The 18,475-nt window shown below is 41.1% G+C and overlaps 1 protein-coding gene across 1 annotated transcript; it reads left to right on the forward strand.

Annotated features, from left to right (window-relative positions):
* Nucleotides 1-7,564: 7,564 nt before the first annotated feature.
* Nucleotides 7,565-8,991, forward strand: LOC133931370 (uncharacterized). Its single transcript, XM_062378236.1, has 2 exons — nt 7,565-8,403; nt 8,488-8,991. Exons 1-2 carry the CDS (start codon nt 7,617-7,619, stop codon nt 8,808-8,810), a joined length of 1,110 nt encoding a protein of 369 aa, XP_062234220.1. The 5' UTR covers nt 7,565-7,616; the 3' UTR covers nt 8,811-8,991.
* Nucleotides 8,992-18,475: the final 9,484 nt, after the last annotated feature.

Here is an 18,475-nt window from a genome sequence, read left to right on the forward strand (position 1 = left end):
GATCGGCTCCCTCCTGTACCTGACGGCGATAAGACCCAACATCCACTTCGTCATATGATTATGTGCTCACTTCCAGGCTTCACCTAGGATGTCTCACCACTAAGCGATGAAACACATTCTGAGGTATCTCAAGCACACTCTTGAGTATGGCCTTTAGTTTTCTGCATCCTCTTTGCTTTCTCTTCGTGGCTTTTCGGATGCGGATTTTGCTGGTTGTAGAATTGACAAGAAGAGTACCTTTGGTACTTGTCATTTCTTTGGTACTTCTCTTGTTTTTTGGTTTTCTCGCAAGTAGTCTAGTGTTGCATAGTCTACTGCTGAAGCTGAATATGCAGCTGCTACTAGCTGTTACGGTTCTACTTCCTGAGAGACCACAATGAGATATGAGACATTGAATTAAGCTACATAGATACCTAACACCAAGTATCCAATATTTTTACCAAACCTTTAGATGCAACAAGGTTTGCTTTTTAGAGAGGGGAGCTTGGTGTGTGCCATCTCTATGGCATTGTGTGAAGGGGAGTTATCTTTGTACATAGTATATCTTACTTTTATTGCATTTGCATTAGCATTTTGTAAGATAATCATGTTAACAAGCTTCACTTATATGTTCTTTGCACTTTCTTGTACTAGTTGTGAATTTGTACTAAGTGTAGTGGATGTATAACAATTTGTACAAGCTTCGGCTCTTATTAAAACATGGCATAAAATCTGTTGACCAAGCTTGTCTTTTCTAAGAATGAACTTGAAATGTGAACATAATCTATTGTCACCCTTGAGTATTTGCTTTAGCTTAATTAGTGCTTAAATTAGGGCTAGTTTTGTAAAAAGCTTGTGCTAGACCGTTTTGTTCAGTTAAGTGAGTTGGGGATCTTTCACCTTTGTCTATGTAAATATTTAGCCCATGATTAACCCTTGGGAGAGCATGTGCTCTTTTATGTTGTAAAGGCACAACTTGTTTTGGCTCTGTGAAAAATTGTATATCTTGAATCCTATGTTGAGTTAATAAAATGAATGATCAAGTTTTGAGCTAAAATTGAATCCAATACGGGGCTTAAGGCTTCATATGGTTTGCTAAAGAAGTGAACCCATGGTTGCTTAAAGGTCACTTGAGGATAGTTAAATGAGAAAGTTAACTTGTGCTTTTTAATCTGCTACGAATGTTCTTTTTTCTTGTTGTCAAACTAAGTCTAGGATTGATATGTGGGTGTTTGCATAGCCTGTCAGGTTAAACTTGGTTGCTTAGTTTGAACTTGATATAGCACTAGTTTCTCTAATCTTTGCACTAATCATGAAACTGTGGATGCTTTTGTGGTAACATATTTTGGATAATAGTACAACATGATCAAAACTTGCTTCACTCCCGATGCTTGTGACATGAACTCACTTCGAGATTTTGTGCGCCTTTGAGTTATAGTGCTTTGACATTTCTTGTCCTTGCAAGTGCTTTTTGTGATCTACATGTGAAGCTCTGTAGGCTTACATTTTATTTGCATATCTTCGGCATTGTCTTATATCCTTGATGTTTGTATTTCCAAAGGGGGAGAAAACATGCCCAAAGATTATTATACACAAATATTCAACAAAGAGGGAGAAAATTGCATTTATCAAGAAATGAAAGGGGAAAATAGAAAATGTGCAATCATCATGTGTTTTTGGGTTTTTGAGTTTTTCTTGCTCTGTTGAGGTTTTTGGCTCATCTTTGCTTCTCTTAGGGTTTTTGCAATCTTTATTATTCCAAGTGATATATTTTTCTCTTTCTCGAGTTTTTGTTCACTTGGATGAGCTTATCTTATTTTAATTTCTTCAAACCAAAATCTTTGTGCTTTGAGGGTTGTCAATGCACTCATCAAGGGGGAGATTGAGAAACCAACTTGAAATGTGTCTTGGTTTACTTGTGATGAGTGATTGACATGGGTATTTACTTGGTTTGATGATTTATGATTTTGCATGAGCGTTGATGTGATTTGAATTGATTTGGGATTTCATTAAGCGTATTGATTATGGACTAACTGGAATTGGAGTTGGATATATGTGCTTGCTTATGTTATGGTGTTCAGGTGATGGATGCAACTTGGCAATCGACGATAGTATGATCGGGGCCAAGTGGAGTGTTATGTGCCGGATGATCAAGGAGGTCGGGCGGAGTCAAGGGTGAGCTTAGCTAAACACGTGGAGGTCAAGCAAAGCATGGAAGGTAGATAGAGATAGTGTGTTGACAAAGTCAAGCGAAGAGGATGCTAGTGCAAGTGACAAGGCAGCCCAAGGGATCGGGAGCATGAGAGACTTGCCGGTGGTCGGAATCGCAAGATGGAGTACACTTGTCGATATCAAAGCGCTTGCTTAAGGTGTAAGCAAATGAGAAGTCACACCTTGAGAAACAAACTAGGGTTTCATGGTTTGGTCTTAAAACAGTGGAAGGGCTGGAGGAGTACGTGGCACCATCACGAAGCTTGCGTCGAGGTGAAGCTAAGTCGTAAAGATGCCATGGTCATCCGATGAATCGAGAAGAAAATATACTAAAATACCCTCAGTAGTAGGTAGGAGTATACTACAAGATAGGGGTATTTTGGGAAAAAGCTAGGAAATGTAGGAGTCAAGTTTCCTAGGCTTATAAATAGAGGGGTAGGGCTATGGGACAAGTTGAACCAGCCATTTTGAGTCTATTGTGCCATCCATATAAGAGTCTTGTGCTAGAATTTTAGATGAGAGGAAGATAAGTGCTTAGCTTATGTATTAGGTGAGAGCTTTATGAGAAAAAATCTTTATAATCTATCTAAAATAGGGCTGACCTCTGTTGTAATAAAGCTTATTTTTCTTCATATTATTGTGCTCACCTCCTTGTAGTTTCCCTCTATTGGTTCCCTTGCAAGTTTGAAGTTTTTCAGTTTTTCAGTTTCCAAACTTGATTTTCCTTTTGATTTTTGGGCTGAAATTTCAGCACCTTGTAAGGTCATTCTTCTTGTTGGTAGAAGTATAAAATTCACATACACACGCTAATATGATAGAGTCTAAATTCTCTTACCTCTAGACAATCAACTTAGAGAGTTTCGTTGCTCGGTGTTCATCTTTTCTTGTTTTTTTTTCAAGTTGTGATCTTTTGAGTCCTAAGACACATGTATTGATCTTAAATGAAACCTATGGTTCATATATCATCTGTGAAGTCACATTGTCTCGATTTTCTCTTGTTAAAACTTCTCTCTATTTTTGTTTCTACTTAAGTTTTAAGATACGTTGGGTGATCCAAATAGTAGAAGACCATCGATTTCACAAGAAATTTGTTGACACTACTGGAAAAATCATTTTTACAGACGGTTTGAAAACCCTGTACGGGATAGTTTTTCGAACCGTCTATGAAAAAGAGTCTATACAAATCAGATTTGTACAGACGAGTTTTGAATCGTCTGTACAAAACTTTTGTATAGACGGCTCGGAGTCATGAGTCGTCTATGATATAGTAATAGTACAGATGGCTCTAAACAAGAGCTATCTATACTATGTAATATCACAGATGGCTCGAAGTTTTGAGCTGTCTGTGATATAGTAATAGTACAGATAGCTCGTAATTGGAGCCGTATGCACTGTGGGACAGTACAGATGATTCCAATTTTGAGCCGTTTGTACAATATAACGGAGGCCATTATAAAAGGCATTTGTACAGACGGTTGTATTCCTAAAACCATCTATACTATCATATATATAGTATAGAATCCATATATTACTCAATGGAACTGACATATCAACAACAAAATATACATATCAGTATGTCATACACACAGTAGATCATTTGCATTCAAACTCCATACACTTTGTAAATCGAACATCTTCGTTCAATATCACAAAGTCAATATTACAAAGCCTCCCAATATTACAAAGTCACAAAGTTTTCAAGATCATAAAATTCACCAGTCTCCTTTATGATCTCCGCAAGTATGAAATGATGAGCCGTTTTTGAATATACATTAGATTGTCCTTCACGATATTACCTATAGAAAATTTATACGTCTGTAGAAGAAAATTTAAGTAGTCAGGCACAATGATGAAAAATACATTTTAATATACTATAATTACAATAATAGGCGGATCCATCTGCTGTGGCTGCATCTTGCTGCCTCATAGCCCGTACTCACTCCTCGACCCATTGTTCCATCCTTCTAAAAGCATATCCATCTGTTCTTTCATCCTTGCTTCGACCTCGACAACAATCTCCATTCTCATCCATTCACGCTCGGCTGCTTCGTGCTCAACTTTGTTTCTCCTTCGGCTCCTATATGAATAGCGTGGTTAGGGAATCTCAACTTCCATGGAACGGAAACACCTATACCACGTGTGTGACCCGAGTGCTCTTTATTCCCCAGAGCCAAGGTTATTATGTCTTTTTCTTTAGATAGCTGGATTGATTCTTGAGTGGATTCTTTCGAACGTTGCAGGATCCTTTGAGCCACTTGCTCAGTTACTTGCTTCCTGAAGGTGATGGAACCATTAGCTGAGCGTACAGCCCTTCCTCAAAACCAAATTCGAACCCACCTCTCTGGGATCTGTGAAAATGGTGTGGCGGTTCTCCCGAGCTGCCTGCTCATCCTTGTTGTCCCAGTCTAACTCCTTGCATGCGTACCCACCAATGCCAAGTCTGTGGAGGTGCGTGTTGCGTGATTGACATGCCTTGTTAACCTGAGTCTGCTGTTGAAATTCCTTAGACTGGCACCTCATCACAAACTCTTCCTATTGATCCGCCAAGTACCCATAAGCAATATTATTGGGTACGAGATCCTGCTTCACATATGTGTTATACAGCTCGCTCTTGAAGGTCTTCCATGCCTTGCCCTCTTGGCTATTGTTTGTCTTTCCACATCCTCCAAGGAGCATCCTTCAGGGAAGTCAAATTGGGCTTTAATTGTTTCCCACTAGAAGTTTTTCTCGCTCTGCGGCACAACCTTCCAGTTTGGGTAGGTTATCCTGACCCTTGTCCATCCAAGTGAGGTGCATGCTCTACGGAATGCCGCCTGAGCTTATTGAGGTTGTGTTGGCACACCTACCTCATTGACATGAGTTATGGTGTAGTGACCTGTGGGCATTTGGTTTTTGCCTCAGCCACCTTGCTTTCACTTTTGCACCTGAGTTTCTTCTGTTTGCTCTTGAGAAGTGGCCTCCGCATCTTGTTGAGCAGTAACCCCCTCTTGTTGTTGAGGAGAAGAGACCGGAAGTAGTTCAAGTTCATCTCCAGATAGCATCTTCAAAACAGGAAAAGTCACATGCTTATTAGGAACTTGTTATAATAGTAGAAGATTCACAAAAATAGAGGAAAGAAAATGAATCAAGATATGTGTTTTAACTAGGTCCATATCTTTTGTAATGTTCCACTTGCAACATATCAGGCTTAACTAGGTCACTTCTAGCAGTTGTATCATGGATAGGTCTAACTGAGGCTAAGTCACATCTCTCTCTCTCTCTAGTCTTCAAAAGCTGTATCATGAAAAGAGGGATTCTAACAGTTGTATCATGAAAAGAGGGATTATGGATTTTTCCATTATAATTAAGATGGCCTATATTCTATAGATGCATTCAATCTTCATTCATTTAGATCTTAAAAAAAAGGAAGCTAAGGTATATTTCTTATCTATCATTCTAAATCTTTGTGCTGATTAACAATTTAACATTACAATAATGATTCCAATTCACATTTATTGTTTGAGACTTTGAGCCTATGAGGCTACCATGCAACATTAGTTGACTTGATCATATATCTCCGGAATTCTATACACATGATATGGAAATACATAACTGTAAAACAATAGTGACAACAATAGACATCATGTGTACCTCAAGGAGCTGATAGTAAGCATAAACATGTATGAAATTTCTCTAAGATTATGTATAAGAATTGGCCCCAAGACATTAGGTATCCTGCCTGCTAATTGTTCTGTTGAACTCATCATCAATTGGGCTATTATTTAAGTTCTCAACTAGCAAATAGAGCTGGACATAGATCAAAAGATTAATGGACAGTGATGCTGTGATCAACAAAGGGCACAAACATGAAGAAACTTAGATAACTCAAACTGGGAGTAGCTAAAGGAACTGAATCCGTATCAACATCATACGAAAAAGAAATTAACAAGTCTTCTCTGAACCACAGTAGCTCTGCACCATAATCAAACAACAGGTAGTGCTTCGGTACTCTAACTACAGATGTGCATCAGTGAGCATGAACATATCAGATTATATCACCAACACAAAAGTACAAGGCTACCGAACATAGGCTTAAATGCTATCGTACTTAGATAAAAGGCCCAACAGGAACCGTCTGTACTAAAAACATCCCACCACTTTTGGAGGGGTCTTGTTATTACCACAGATGGTTCTTGTTTAGAGCCGTCTGTGATAATCTTTGCACAGACGGCTCTACAGAACCATCTGTATAGGGGCGTCCTACTAAATCATTTCTGTAGTAGTGTAAGACGCTTATTCACTCATTCTAGTCACCAATCTCGTTCATACCGTGCGTAAAGCAAAGATGCAAACTTTTAAAGATAGGATATGTAAATGTCTTCTGTATTCATAATGGTCCAATAATTGATCCATATACACGGTGCCTAAATATAAGATCCCCAGGGGCGACTAATCATAATTATCACTATTTAATTACTTTCTGTTTCGATCTTCGATCATATCGCGCATGCATGTTGAGCTTTCTGCTGGTTGATTTCTTAATGTTTTGAGCATATCTCAATGATGGGATCCTCCACTGTCAACATATAGGCTAAATTCAACCGCGTCACGGACACGGCATTGACGAAATCTTCTTCATCTAGCGCCATTTTTTATGACGGTCGATAATGATTGTACTATATGATTCATATAATCGCTTTCCGCGTCATTGTTGGACGCACATATTAATCTTACTTAGATATACAGATAAAACCAATTGCCAGCTTCAGCAAGATGGCGATGTGTGATTATATTTATGTCATTCTCGATCGATCGCGTCATACAATGCTTGCACTTCCAAGTTCCAACAGAGTACGGTGTTGTCAACTTATATATATGCCGCAGTTTTAGTTTCAACGGGCGATGGGTCAATGAATTACAAGTGAATTATTTGCTCTCTGGAAAACATTTCAAAAAAACAAGAAATTATATTGATTATTCATTTTAAACTTTGAATCTATTTAACTTCCACGGGAGGACACCAAGCTCTCTAACCTTTTTGGCATGAGCTGTGCGTGCATGCATGAGTTGAAGCCATGGATGGGTAGGAGATATCCAAAGTTCCAAGCACGCGAAGGAAACTGCAAATCGTGGCTGACCATCGCAGGCGCTGCTGCCTCCAACGCATTGATCACGTACGCCATTTCGAAGGAACGCTAGTAGTACAAGCAGTAGATGTCAGACGTCACCCTCTCTCCTTCCTCCTCGTCGCCATTGAAAGCGAAAGCGGAACAATTAAATTCCACAGCCTTCTTTGCATGCGCATCCCTTTGTTACCGTTTGGTGGGCGTAGGTCTGTCTGCTCTGCCAACTCTCTCTCTCTCTCTCTCTCTCTCTCTCTCTCTCTCTCTCTCTCTCTCTCTCTCTCTCTCTCTCTCTCTCTCTCTCATGTGGTCCGGCAAGTATTTATGCAGGTTTCCGCAGCGGTAGCTGCACCGCAGCCTGTCGTTCTGCTGCGTGCCTGCATTGCTGCTCGTCCAAAGCTAACGAATTTTTCTGTCACTGCGTACGAAAGCTGCCACTCTCTCTGCGCCCCTCCCTTCCATTCTCTCTCTACTGTGACACGACCTTTGTTTCTTGATATATTGCGACTAGTCTGCTGTGTTGCTGGCACATACACACGCACATGTACAAGAGCTGATCAAGCCGTCATGGCAAGAGCCTTCCATGCAGCGTCACCGGCAGCCGCGGCCTCGCCGCTCCAGTCCAAGGACACCGCCACTGGCAGGACCAGCGGCCTCGCCAACCTTCAATGGCTGCTCAGGAAGCGCGCCAACAAGGTGCAACAAGGCCGGCCGCTCGGGCAAGAGCCCGAGGACGACGACGATGACGAGGGTGCCTCCATGTTTGCCGGCGCCACGCCCTACGTCGCAGCCGCGGGTGGCGCTGCAGACGCGGGCCCGACGCGCAGGAAGCGCGGCGAGGTGCTCTCGCGGCTCCGGTCCGCGATCCTGGCCGTGCTGGCGCGCGCGCGGCGGGGGCGCCAGCCGCTGGGGTCGTGCGCCACCGTCACGGGCACCATCTTCGGCCGTCGCCGCGGGCAAGTGCTCGTGGCGCTGCAGACCGACCCGCGCACCCCGCCGGCGCTGATGGTGGAGCTCGCCGCGTACTCCACCGGCGCGCTCGTCCGGGAGATGGCCTCGGGCCTCGTCCGCCTCGCGCTCGAGTGCGAGAAGGCACCGCTGCTGCAAACAGGTGATCAGTCGATCAACGCTTGCTTACGATGCCTTTGTTCTGTCCTCACTCACAAACCTTTCACCATTGACGAACGATCTGCAGGTGATCATAGGCGGCCGCGGGCGGCGCTGGTGGAGGAGGCGACGTGGCGCGCGTACTGCAACGGGCGCAAGTGCGGTTACGCGGTGCGGCGGGAGTGCGGCGCGGAGGAGTGGCGCGTGCTGCGCGCCGTGGAGCCCGTCTCCGTCGGTGCGGGCGTGCTCCCAGACAGCACGGCCGTTGCGGGCGCCGGCGAGGGCGACCTAATGTACATGAGGGCCAAGTTCGAGAGGGTGGTGGGGTCCAGGGACTCGGAGGCATTCTACATGGTGAACCCCGACGGGAACGGCGGGCCCGAGCTCAGCATCTACCTCCTCAGGGTCTAGGAGAGGAAACAGTCACAGTCTACCTAGCAAGTGATCGTTGCTGCTATGTTTGCATGCATGCAAGCTGGTGCTTCTTGTTATGATGAATATGGGTTGGGTGCATGTATGTGTATTGTTGGTTGTTTTAGCTAAGTTGTTATGTGCAATTTGTGGTTAATTTTAACATGTCCCAGTTCTCTCACATTACTCATCTATCAGTTATGTTAGTTTTGTGTCGGCGTGGCTTGTAATGAATCATCAAGATGTATGTGATTTATATACTAAATCTAGTATATACCGTACGCATTTTGCTATAGTGTCTTGTTGGAAATTCTTTTGTCGGTAATTTATTATTGTTTATTTGTTTTCGTATGTCCGAATCATACTAAAACTGCCCTCGACCATAACAAAAACTTTTAAAGAAGAACAATTACCGTCAGCCACCCGCTAATGACTCTCGAGAAAGATGAGGAGTTTTGTAGGGTGTATTTGGTTATCTGTAAGGGTTCTTTTAAGTTGCAGCGTATATCTTGGATGAGTAAAATCAGGTTGAATGAATACAGTGACTCTGAAAAGAAGAATATTTGCTTGTTTGCATGGGTGGATACAATGACTCTGTACTTATGGATACTATGATCATGTGAAAGTGTATGATTGCCTACATGAGTGGATGTAATGACACCGCACTTGAGACTAACGGGTGGACTCATTGTAGCACTATAGCAAATTCAATGCATCCACCGGTCAGGCTTTAGAGAAAAGCTTGATTTAGGTGTATCCATCGGACCATGCTCTAACGGTATAATTGCATCCACGGATACAACAAGGAACTGTGCATAGAGACAACCAAATGACCTTCTCTGCAGGAATATACACCCGTAGTGTATCTTTTCTTTTTTATTTAGCCCAAATGGTGTCCTTAATATGACCCCCCTTTATTTTTCTAATTTTAATATAAATTTTTCTTTTTTAATTACCTTCTGAAACAATTGTTATTCGGGTTCTAGAGCATATTGAAGCTTGCCCACCTCGCTAAAATAAGTTACTTTCTGATGGGGAAAAGAGTCACGCACTCATGATGTGTAAACTGTCATTATGGTTTGCTTGCCAATCATATTTATCACAAGGAAAACTTCTCCAATCATTTATTAGAGTGTGGTGACTACATAAATTCCATTTACAATATTACCACTTCCATTTTTCTCTATTGCAGGTGGTCTTAACTGTATTTCATCAATTTTTTCTTAACTAGTTGTCTTGCCAATATATTTGGTAATTGCCACCCTAAACGGCTAACGTGGCAAGTATAGTATATAGATATAACTGTTGCACGTATTGAAAAAATTGATGGGCAAGCGAAAAAGAGTTCAAAGAATTATGCAACTCAGGACCTTCTCCTTTTGCTTTCTTACCCATTTATTCACTTTATTTGATAAAAGCTAATCATTACTCGGTTCTGTTTAGTAGTGCTACTGAATTGCCATAATAAAGCTACTTGGATAGGCATATCGATGTGTTGCACGCCCTCTTTTCTATAAATCTATAGCACACTAAGGATGGTGTTCATCCACCAGACTCCTCCTGGACTGAAATAATATTTCATCATGGAACGTACCACTACTCGTTAACTTTAATTATTTGTTTTCCATTATTAATTGTACTTTTTATCTAAATATTAGACACTAATTTATGACACCAATCTTTTGCAACAAAGGGCAGAACGATTGGTTTTAAAAGTCACACCATAAAATATACAATACAAATGTACACTGCAACTACTACAGAAAACATCATCATTACTTATTCAAAAATTATATTACTGCCGGTTTTTGAGCCAGTAATGATTAATCGCCGGTGATAATCATGAATTATCACTATTGGTTACAGAACCGATAGTTATTAAGAGGCGATGATAATCCATGATTATCACTGCTGGATACAAAACCAGCAGTGATTGTAATGAACCAGCAGTGACACAAACTAACATTGCAGGTTCTTGAGCTTATTATGGCGATTTATAGTGGGAACTGGCAGTCATATTCAATTCAAGGTGAAAAAATTAAAATTTAAACAGGTAGAAAATAATTTAATCGATCTTTATATTACTAATCTATAATTAAGTCACTAAATCTATCTTTGTAAAAAAAAAAGACATGTATGTGGCGCATAAGAAAACACTAAACCCCTAAAAACCCTAAACATGTATGTCGCGTCTACCGATTGGCCATGACGACAAAGAAGTAGTAGTCATTATCCTCATCGTTGTCGTTATTGCCATCGTTGTCCTCATCCTCACCGTCGTCGCCCACCTCCTCCTTCTCCTCTTCTTACTCCTCCTCATCCAAGCTCGACCAGGGCCTCTTCGCCTTCGGTTCGTCGATGAAGTAGTCCCACACGGCATCATCCTCGGAGGGGGACCCCAACGATTCACCGAAGTCTGAGGTCTGCGACTCATTCGAGCTCTCCGGTGGGGCCTCCGTCTCATTGTCGGATGATGGTGGGGGCATGGGTAGCCTGGTCGAAGAAGGTGGTGGCAGAGGCGGAGGTGGAGTGGATGGAGCGGGAGAACAATTGCACGGATCCATTGCGGTGGCGGTGGAGGGGACAGGGTGAGAGCGTGAGCCAAAACGATCGAGTGAGAGTGAGAACGATCGAGGGGAGTGTGAAATATTTAAGGGCGCTGGAGAGAAGCCGAGCAGACGGGCGCAGGAATTCGTACGGTTTTTGGGATATCATTACCGATTATTAAAGACACGTCTTTTGATGAGCTAATATCACTATCGGTTTGTGTTAGTGATAATCACTATCACTGAATCAACAGTGAAAGAAGTGGAGGGATGAACCTTTATGTATCAGTGCTACCTCAAAATGGGTTATTATAGATGAATTAAAAACCTTATCACAGATGGTTATAGATTCTGTCTCTATAAATGTGTATGTGATATCGACTTTTTTACAGATAGTTAGAACTGTCTTTAATAGAGATACTCATAGATGGATTTTTTTTGGAAAAATGTCTATGTGCAGAAAGGATCACAAATAGGTTTTTGTTGAAACCCGTTTGTATAAAGTGTCATAGACGGAGTTTTTTTTTAAAAAAAATGTCTGTGTGACCCTTTCACCTTATAAGCAATTTTGCTTTTTGGTTGTCCTTATGGTATGGCATACACACTTCATGATTTACAAATTAAACAATATCACATACATTATTTAGACTTCATGATTCACAAATTAAACAACATCAAAAACATTATTTATATATCACACATTAACACATTGTTCAGAATATTGATCACATATTGTTTAGAAACATTAATCACACATTATTTAGAACTTCAGTACAGACATCTACATATAAAAATGTTAAGAACGTTATACAGATGCACATCACATATGGTTCAGAACACATAAACCTAGCTAGCTATACACAATCCTTAGCTTTATATCATTGGTGATGATGTCTTCCAAAAAGATAAAATGATAGGCATCATTGGCAATGTCGTCTTCTAAAAGGATGATATACTTGATATCATTGGCGATGCTATCTTCCAGAAGGACAAAATGATCAACATTATTTGTTGACGCCTTCTTCGAAAAAGTTGAAATGATTGACATCATCTACACCTCTCGTGTTTCAGCACAATGCCAACCCAAGCATCATTTTTAATGAGCATCTCGTTGTCATCCAGATCAGGCTCCATCCTGACTAACTTAGTCATATGCCAGAACCAGACTACATTGCTGCAAAACTGCTAGCCATGGGTAAATAAGAAATGCGCATTCAAACCATCCTTGCAGTTCATAAAAATATCTTTATTGTGATGAACAATAATAGAGAAATTTTCATCTGCAACAACAAAATGAAGAACACGATTCACAGCGAAAACATAGTTCATGGGTGGGCCCTTCACAGTAGCGAAGAACATGAAGTCTACCTGACCGAAATTGATGCCAAGCATATACATTGTGGAAGCAAACATAGGGACAACCCTATCCTGCCACCACCTGATAGAAGTGAACGGAGCCATTACAGATTTGCAAGGGAAACAAGGCATTACCCTCTGTTATATAGATCGAAGCAAACCCCAAAAAACTATAGCAAAACTGCAATGAGAACCCCACGATACTCACCTCAGTATAGCGAAGGGCATTCGATGCCCGGATCTCGCTCCTTCGACGTAGAAATATCCATAGTTGTGCGTGTGTGGAAGATGAACACTTAGATGGCAATGAGTAGAGTGAGAAAGATGAAAGCTCCTCGTTGCTTTATATTAAGGAGAGATGAGTGGATTTTGTGTGTGAGACATCAAAGAGTCAGGGGAGACAAGCGGGTTGTATGTATAGGAAGCCAAAAAAGCCATGGGAAATGTGCAGTTAAATTTAAAATATTTTCTAAGTCATAAAATTCATCTGTGTCTATCATACAGACACAAACGGATCTTAAAAAAATCGTCTGTGACAATTTCTGCACGTCATCTGTGTCTATATGATAGTAACAGACGGATTTATAAAAACCTTCTGTGAGTTCTGGCACACCCAGATAGTGATTTTGTTATAAACACGTCTGTCTTAGCAATCGTCTAAGGGTATTTTGTCAGGTCTAAAAAATCATATATAACATTTCGTCTGCTTTTACTGATTCTATGATAGTGATAGATCATGAAATGGACAGCAAACAATTCATAGTAGGACAATCAAAAGTTTGATTTTACTGTTGCATGTGAATATAAGAGTCCAACTTAAAACGCATAAATTTCAACTTGCACTATTTTTAATATTATGTATGGTTGTGGTCAATTTGGTCCATTATATATCAATTTTTTGTTCAAATCTCACTAACTTACTTGCAACTTGTGTTTATTTATAAATTTTTCCTTCCCAATAATAGTGCAAACCAACTAATAGCTTTCTTTAAAAAGCAACTAATTTCTTTTGAAAGAATTGAGGAATATGAAAGTATTTTCTGCACAATAATCCATACCTATAACAATTATTCCGACATTTATAAATGCCCAATGATATGCATGAATTAGTTTCTTATAAAAAAAGAAAAATTCAGACACATCAAAATGGTGATTTTAACGTATCCTGATCCTACTTGTTTTTTTTTTTGTTCCCCGTCATTAGGGTTTAAGAGAATCACAGCGGTCTAGCTTTTCCCCTTTTTGTCCATTATATTTTCTTTTCTCTTTTGTGCTTTTTTGGATCTTTATTCTCTCTTGTTAGTTGGGTCAAGGCAAGAACTGAACAACAACGGGCAAGTGGACCAATTCCAAGTCCTGGGGGTGGGTGGGAGCAATGCATGGCCCATGCACGATGGCTTTTCTTGCAACAAATTTCCATCCAGGTTGTTGGGCCACAGTGTGTTTGTAATTAAGTCACGCAAACCATCTCTCTCTCTCTCTCTCTCTCTCTCTCTCTCTCTCTCTCTCTCTCTCTCTCTCTCTCTCGGTTAATAAGTTTTAAAGCACATTGGAAAAGAGATGTAGCAGACGACTAGCGTTATCCCATGGCCAGCCTTTTGGCACTCATGTGATGCCCGGGGTCATCGATCACTAAGTGCTTGAAATTTGCAACAAATCAGTAACTTTTGAATATCTAAGATCACTTTAAAATTAATTGGAAAATCGAATAAACTTCTTGACTTCACCGCTCAGTCCCACCAAACTCAACGCGCGCCGCCCTTGCATCGCAACCTTGGCATCGAGTCCCCAAGCTTGGTGCACGGCCTGGTTTGACCCATCGACGACGACCCCTCATTGTTGGCTATGTTTATACTGAACTGCTATATTCACCAACGAACTAGAGCGTAAATAGTCATTATAGAATTTAAGGCAACTAGCAGGGAGTCCCACACAATTACGCAGCTAGTATCAATAATTCAATTATATATGTACCGTTTTTATCATCATAGCTTTGTCATCAATTTGTGCTTTTATCTTCTTTCTGTCACTACTATGCATGTTCGTTGCTAGACATAATTCCAACATGGACCTATATCATAACAATGTTTTTATCTGGCCGAGCACTATTGTCATCTTTGTTCACTATTTTATGTAGATTATCCTCTGATATATAAACACTTATCCTCCGATATGTAGACACTTATTCTCATTCTCTTCTTTGTTTCCACTCGAATAACTTTTATTTAGGCTAGGATTTCACGTTCCATCATCCGTACGGTCTATGGACTGTGTCTTTTCTTGTCGCCTTCCTAACACCTTGACCTACACGGTCAAGGCTCAGTGTAGCAGAGTCCATATCCTCATATATTGTCACTCCTGTGTCCTACTATTTAGATCTAACAATGGCTTTGTTAGTGTTCCTCATCGTTGCTAGATGTTGTGGTTCCATCATCAGCAATCTATAAGCTACATCTTGCCATCATGATCATCATCACCAACTCCTATCTGCCCAAGGCTTAAGGTTCCATGTTGCTATATCAAGTTCATCATCAAGTTTGCCATCATTAATTGTTACATGTGATCATTAGTCAAGTATAAGACACTTCCCGATATTCCCAACAGTATGGCTAAGCATTTCTACCCATAAAAGACATATAACCATAAACCACTTTGGCTTCAAGGAATGACAAGAGAATATCTAGGTAAACCCTAACATAGGTGACTACCTATCAAGTTGACACTTGATGCAATTCTCTATCTCTACTAATATAAAGCAACAGTTTCGTCCTACCACCTCCCATCTAATCTAATAAAAAACCAGATAAAAATCAGAAAAACCGTGAAATAGAAAACCGTTGTAAAACCATCGCCCCACCTCCCCAAACTGAACTGCCCACCACGACGCTGTCTCCTCCGCCTCCGCGCTGCGCTGCTCCGCCATCCCCTCATCGCCGGCCAGCAGCAGGAGCAGCATCCGCCGCCGCGCTGCTCAGACGTCCCTTCTCTCCTCGCCTCCTAGCACCTCCTTGGCATCTCCTCCATGGCTCCGCCTCCGCGTCGGCCCGTCGCTCGCTCTGTCGTCCCCTTGCCGCCGGTCAGCAGCAGGAGCAGCCGCCGCTGGGTCCCTGCTCCGCCTCTACACCTCTACGACCACCAAGCTGACCCATGACTCACCGCCCAGCGGCTCGCTCCGCCTCCACCAGCGGCAGCGGCGCCGGCGGGGACGCGTGTTGGAGAAAGACAATAATGTCGATTGGGACGTCGGCACATACGCTGGTGAGATCAAAACAACCGAGTTCATCTATGCAGGTTGCTTTCTCTCTCACATTGAATTGAGTTTGTTTAGAGGGAGTGGTTCCTGCCTGCACGATTTGACTTGTCAGTTAATTTAAGTACGTAATGATTACTCAATACAAAGTGGTAAACTTTTGAAAATCCATGTACAATCCAAGGTTGACAGGCTCGTCGTCGGGCCATCGTGTGTGCCGTCGAGGATGATGTGCTTGCTGCCGTGGCCGCCGTATCTGCCACCAGCACTAACGCCAACGACAAGGACTCGCACACCGGCGAGGTCACCTAAATAGTCTGTAAAAATTATGATTGGTTCTGTGAAAACTCTGGATTTCATCATGGTAATTTGAGGGCCAAACATGCTGGAGAAATTATGTTATCTCGGCCTCGTAGTTTAACTGAGCCGTTTGCTGCTGACAGGCTTCGGGATTTATGTGTAGCCTCTTTGATCACTCTAATAATCTGAAAATAGAATTTTACAGTGCACTCTCAAGGAACTCATGTGGTTTCCATAAATATTTGAAGCTAAACACCTTCTAGCTAATACGGCATAAATATTTTAAGTCAGCTCTACCAGTCTGTTTTTACGCACCTTGTACTGACGAGCGATACTAATTTTCTGAGGGCCTTCCTGTAGCTTGTTTTGCATAATTCTACAGGACACATCTGGTGATGTCTTTTGCATCTCACAAAATCTGCAATGCTTAACACTTTCTAGGCCACACGCGATGATTTTCTGAAGCCGGCCGGGTTTGTTTTGCATTGTTCTGAACTCAGAAACAGCTACACGAAGTATTTGAAGTGTCTCCATGGCATTCTTCTTCTGAAATTTTTATGTAGCACTGCTGGACTAATCTAATATGCCTCTAAAGCATCTGCACTTCACGGGATGGTCTCCTGTTTGTTCACCTGCTGAATATGGGCATGTTAGCCTTGTTGCTTGCCTCCAACCTAAGCTACCTGCTGCCTGTTCTTCTTCTCTGTTGTTGCACGTCAGTTCTTTTTCTTTGCTGGGTAAAACAGAAGCCCATCTTCTTCATTTGTTGCTGCACATCAGTGCACATCAGGCCTACACTACACTATTGCAGACCTCCTTCTGTCTTTGCTTGGAATTTGTCGTTGTTTGGTTTGGATGTTAATTGTATTTTTCCATAAGAATTTCATAGCTGGAGTTATGTTTTGTACACCTGATTGCAGATTCATCAAGGAAAGTACTGGCAGTAAATTCATGTTGAACATCATTTGCAGACAAACATATTATCTGATTAAGTAGGACGCCTTTCATCAACCCCATGTGTTCATAATAAGAACACCAAAAGTTCTAATGCTCGAGTCTTTTTTAAAGTCAAATATCCTCTTCTTTTTTTAGGTTGGCTTTTCTTTTTCTTTTCTTTTTTTGCAGACTGGGCTCTTAAACTTTCTTTCTTTAGGTTTCAGTTGAATTTGGAGATTGAACATTGCTGCTGCAGAGTTCTTATCCTTAATATTTGGGCACTCTATGCCACATCTTTTGCATGCAGACAACAATGAGGTAACATATGCGAGCGACATATTATATTAGATGCTTCAATATCTGTCCCGTGCTTCTATTTCTAATTTTATATTTTTTCCCCATATTTTGTATGATTTAAAGTTCCTTAATGCCATAGCAGTTCTTCTCCTACCTGTCAATGTGGACAGGAGCTTATTTGCAATGTTTCAGCTGCATTGCTACTAACTAGGCCTCATGTCCAGGGTTGCCATAAGCCAGGAATTAGTAGGTAAAATAGCCAAGAAATTAGGATGTAAATGAAATGCTGTTCATTGGCCAGCATCTAATGTTGTAGCTTCACCGACTACCTCTGGTTCTCTTTTAGTAATTCTTTCACTGTGCAGCGCATGCCTTTGATTTTATAGATAAAATATTTGCATCAATAACTGCATGGAGAACATGGTTTTTGTTTAAGTTTTTTTAGATGAATAGATGAATGCATTTTTCAACAATTGGTTCAACGCATAGATGTTTCTAGCACCTGTCCTGAATCTTTTTCAACAATTGCGTGCAACTACTGATGCCAATTGGGCCTTCAGATAGGTGCTCAACTACAGGCTTCTCTATTTTTTGGACTCTCCACTGTCTTGGATGAGATAAAAGCAAATTTGTTTTTTCTTTAAGTTCCTTTTGTGCCTTGCTCTATCCAACCTTACGAGTTGTGTGTGCTGGCTCAGCCTAGCCACAATTAATTGAGAGAATAGATCAAGTTACATTGAAATTCTAATTTGTGTATGTTTGATTGAATCGAACTTTATAAGCCAATTTTACTTTGGTTGTTTATACTTAGAACAAATTATTGAAATTAGTTCGTTCTCATGCATGAATCTTAATCGGTTTTTTTACTAAAATATACTAATTAATATGAATGTTTAAGACCCAATATCTAGCTGCACAATTGCATGGACCACCTTGCTGTAATATAAAAAGCACGAGTTAAGCAGATCAAATCCGAAGGA

This window comes from Phragmites australis, chromosome 10 (assembly GCF_958298935.1).
Source record: "Phragmites australis chromosome 10, lpPhrAust1.1, whole genome shotgun sequence".
Classification (NCBI taxonomy): Eukaryota; Viridiplantae; Streptophyta; class Magnoliopsida; order Poales; family Poaceae; genus Phragmites; species Phragmites australis.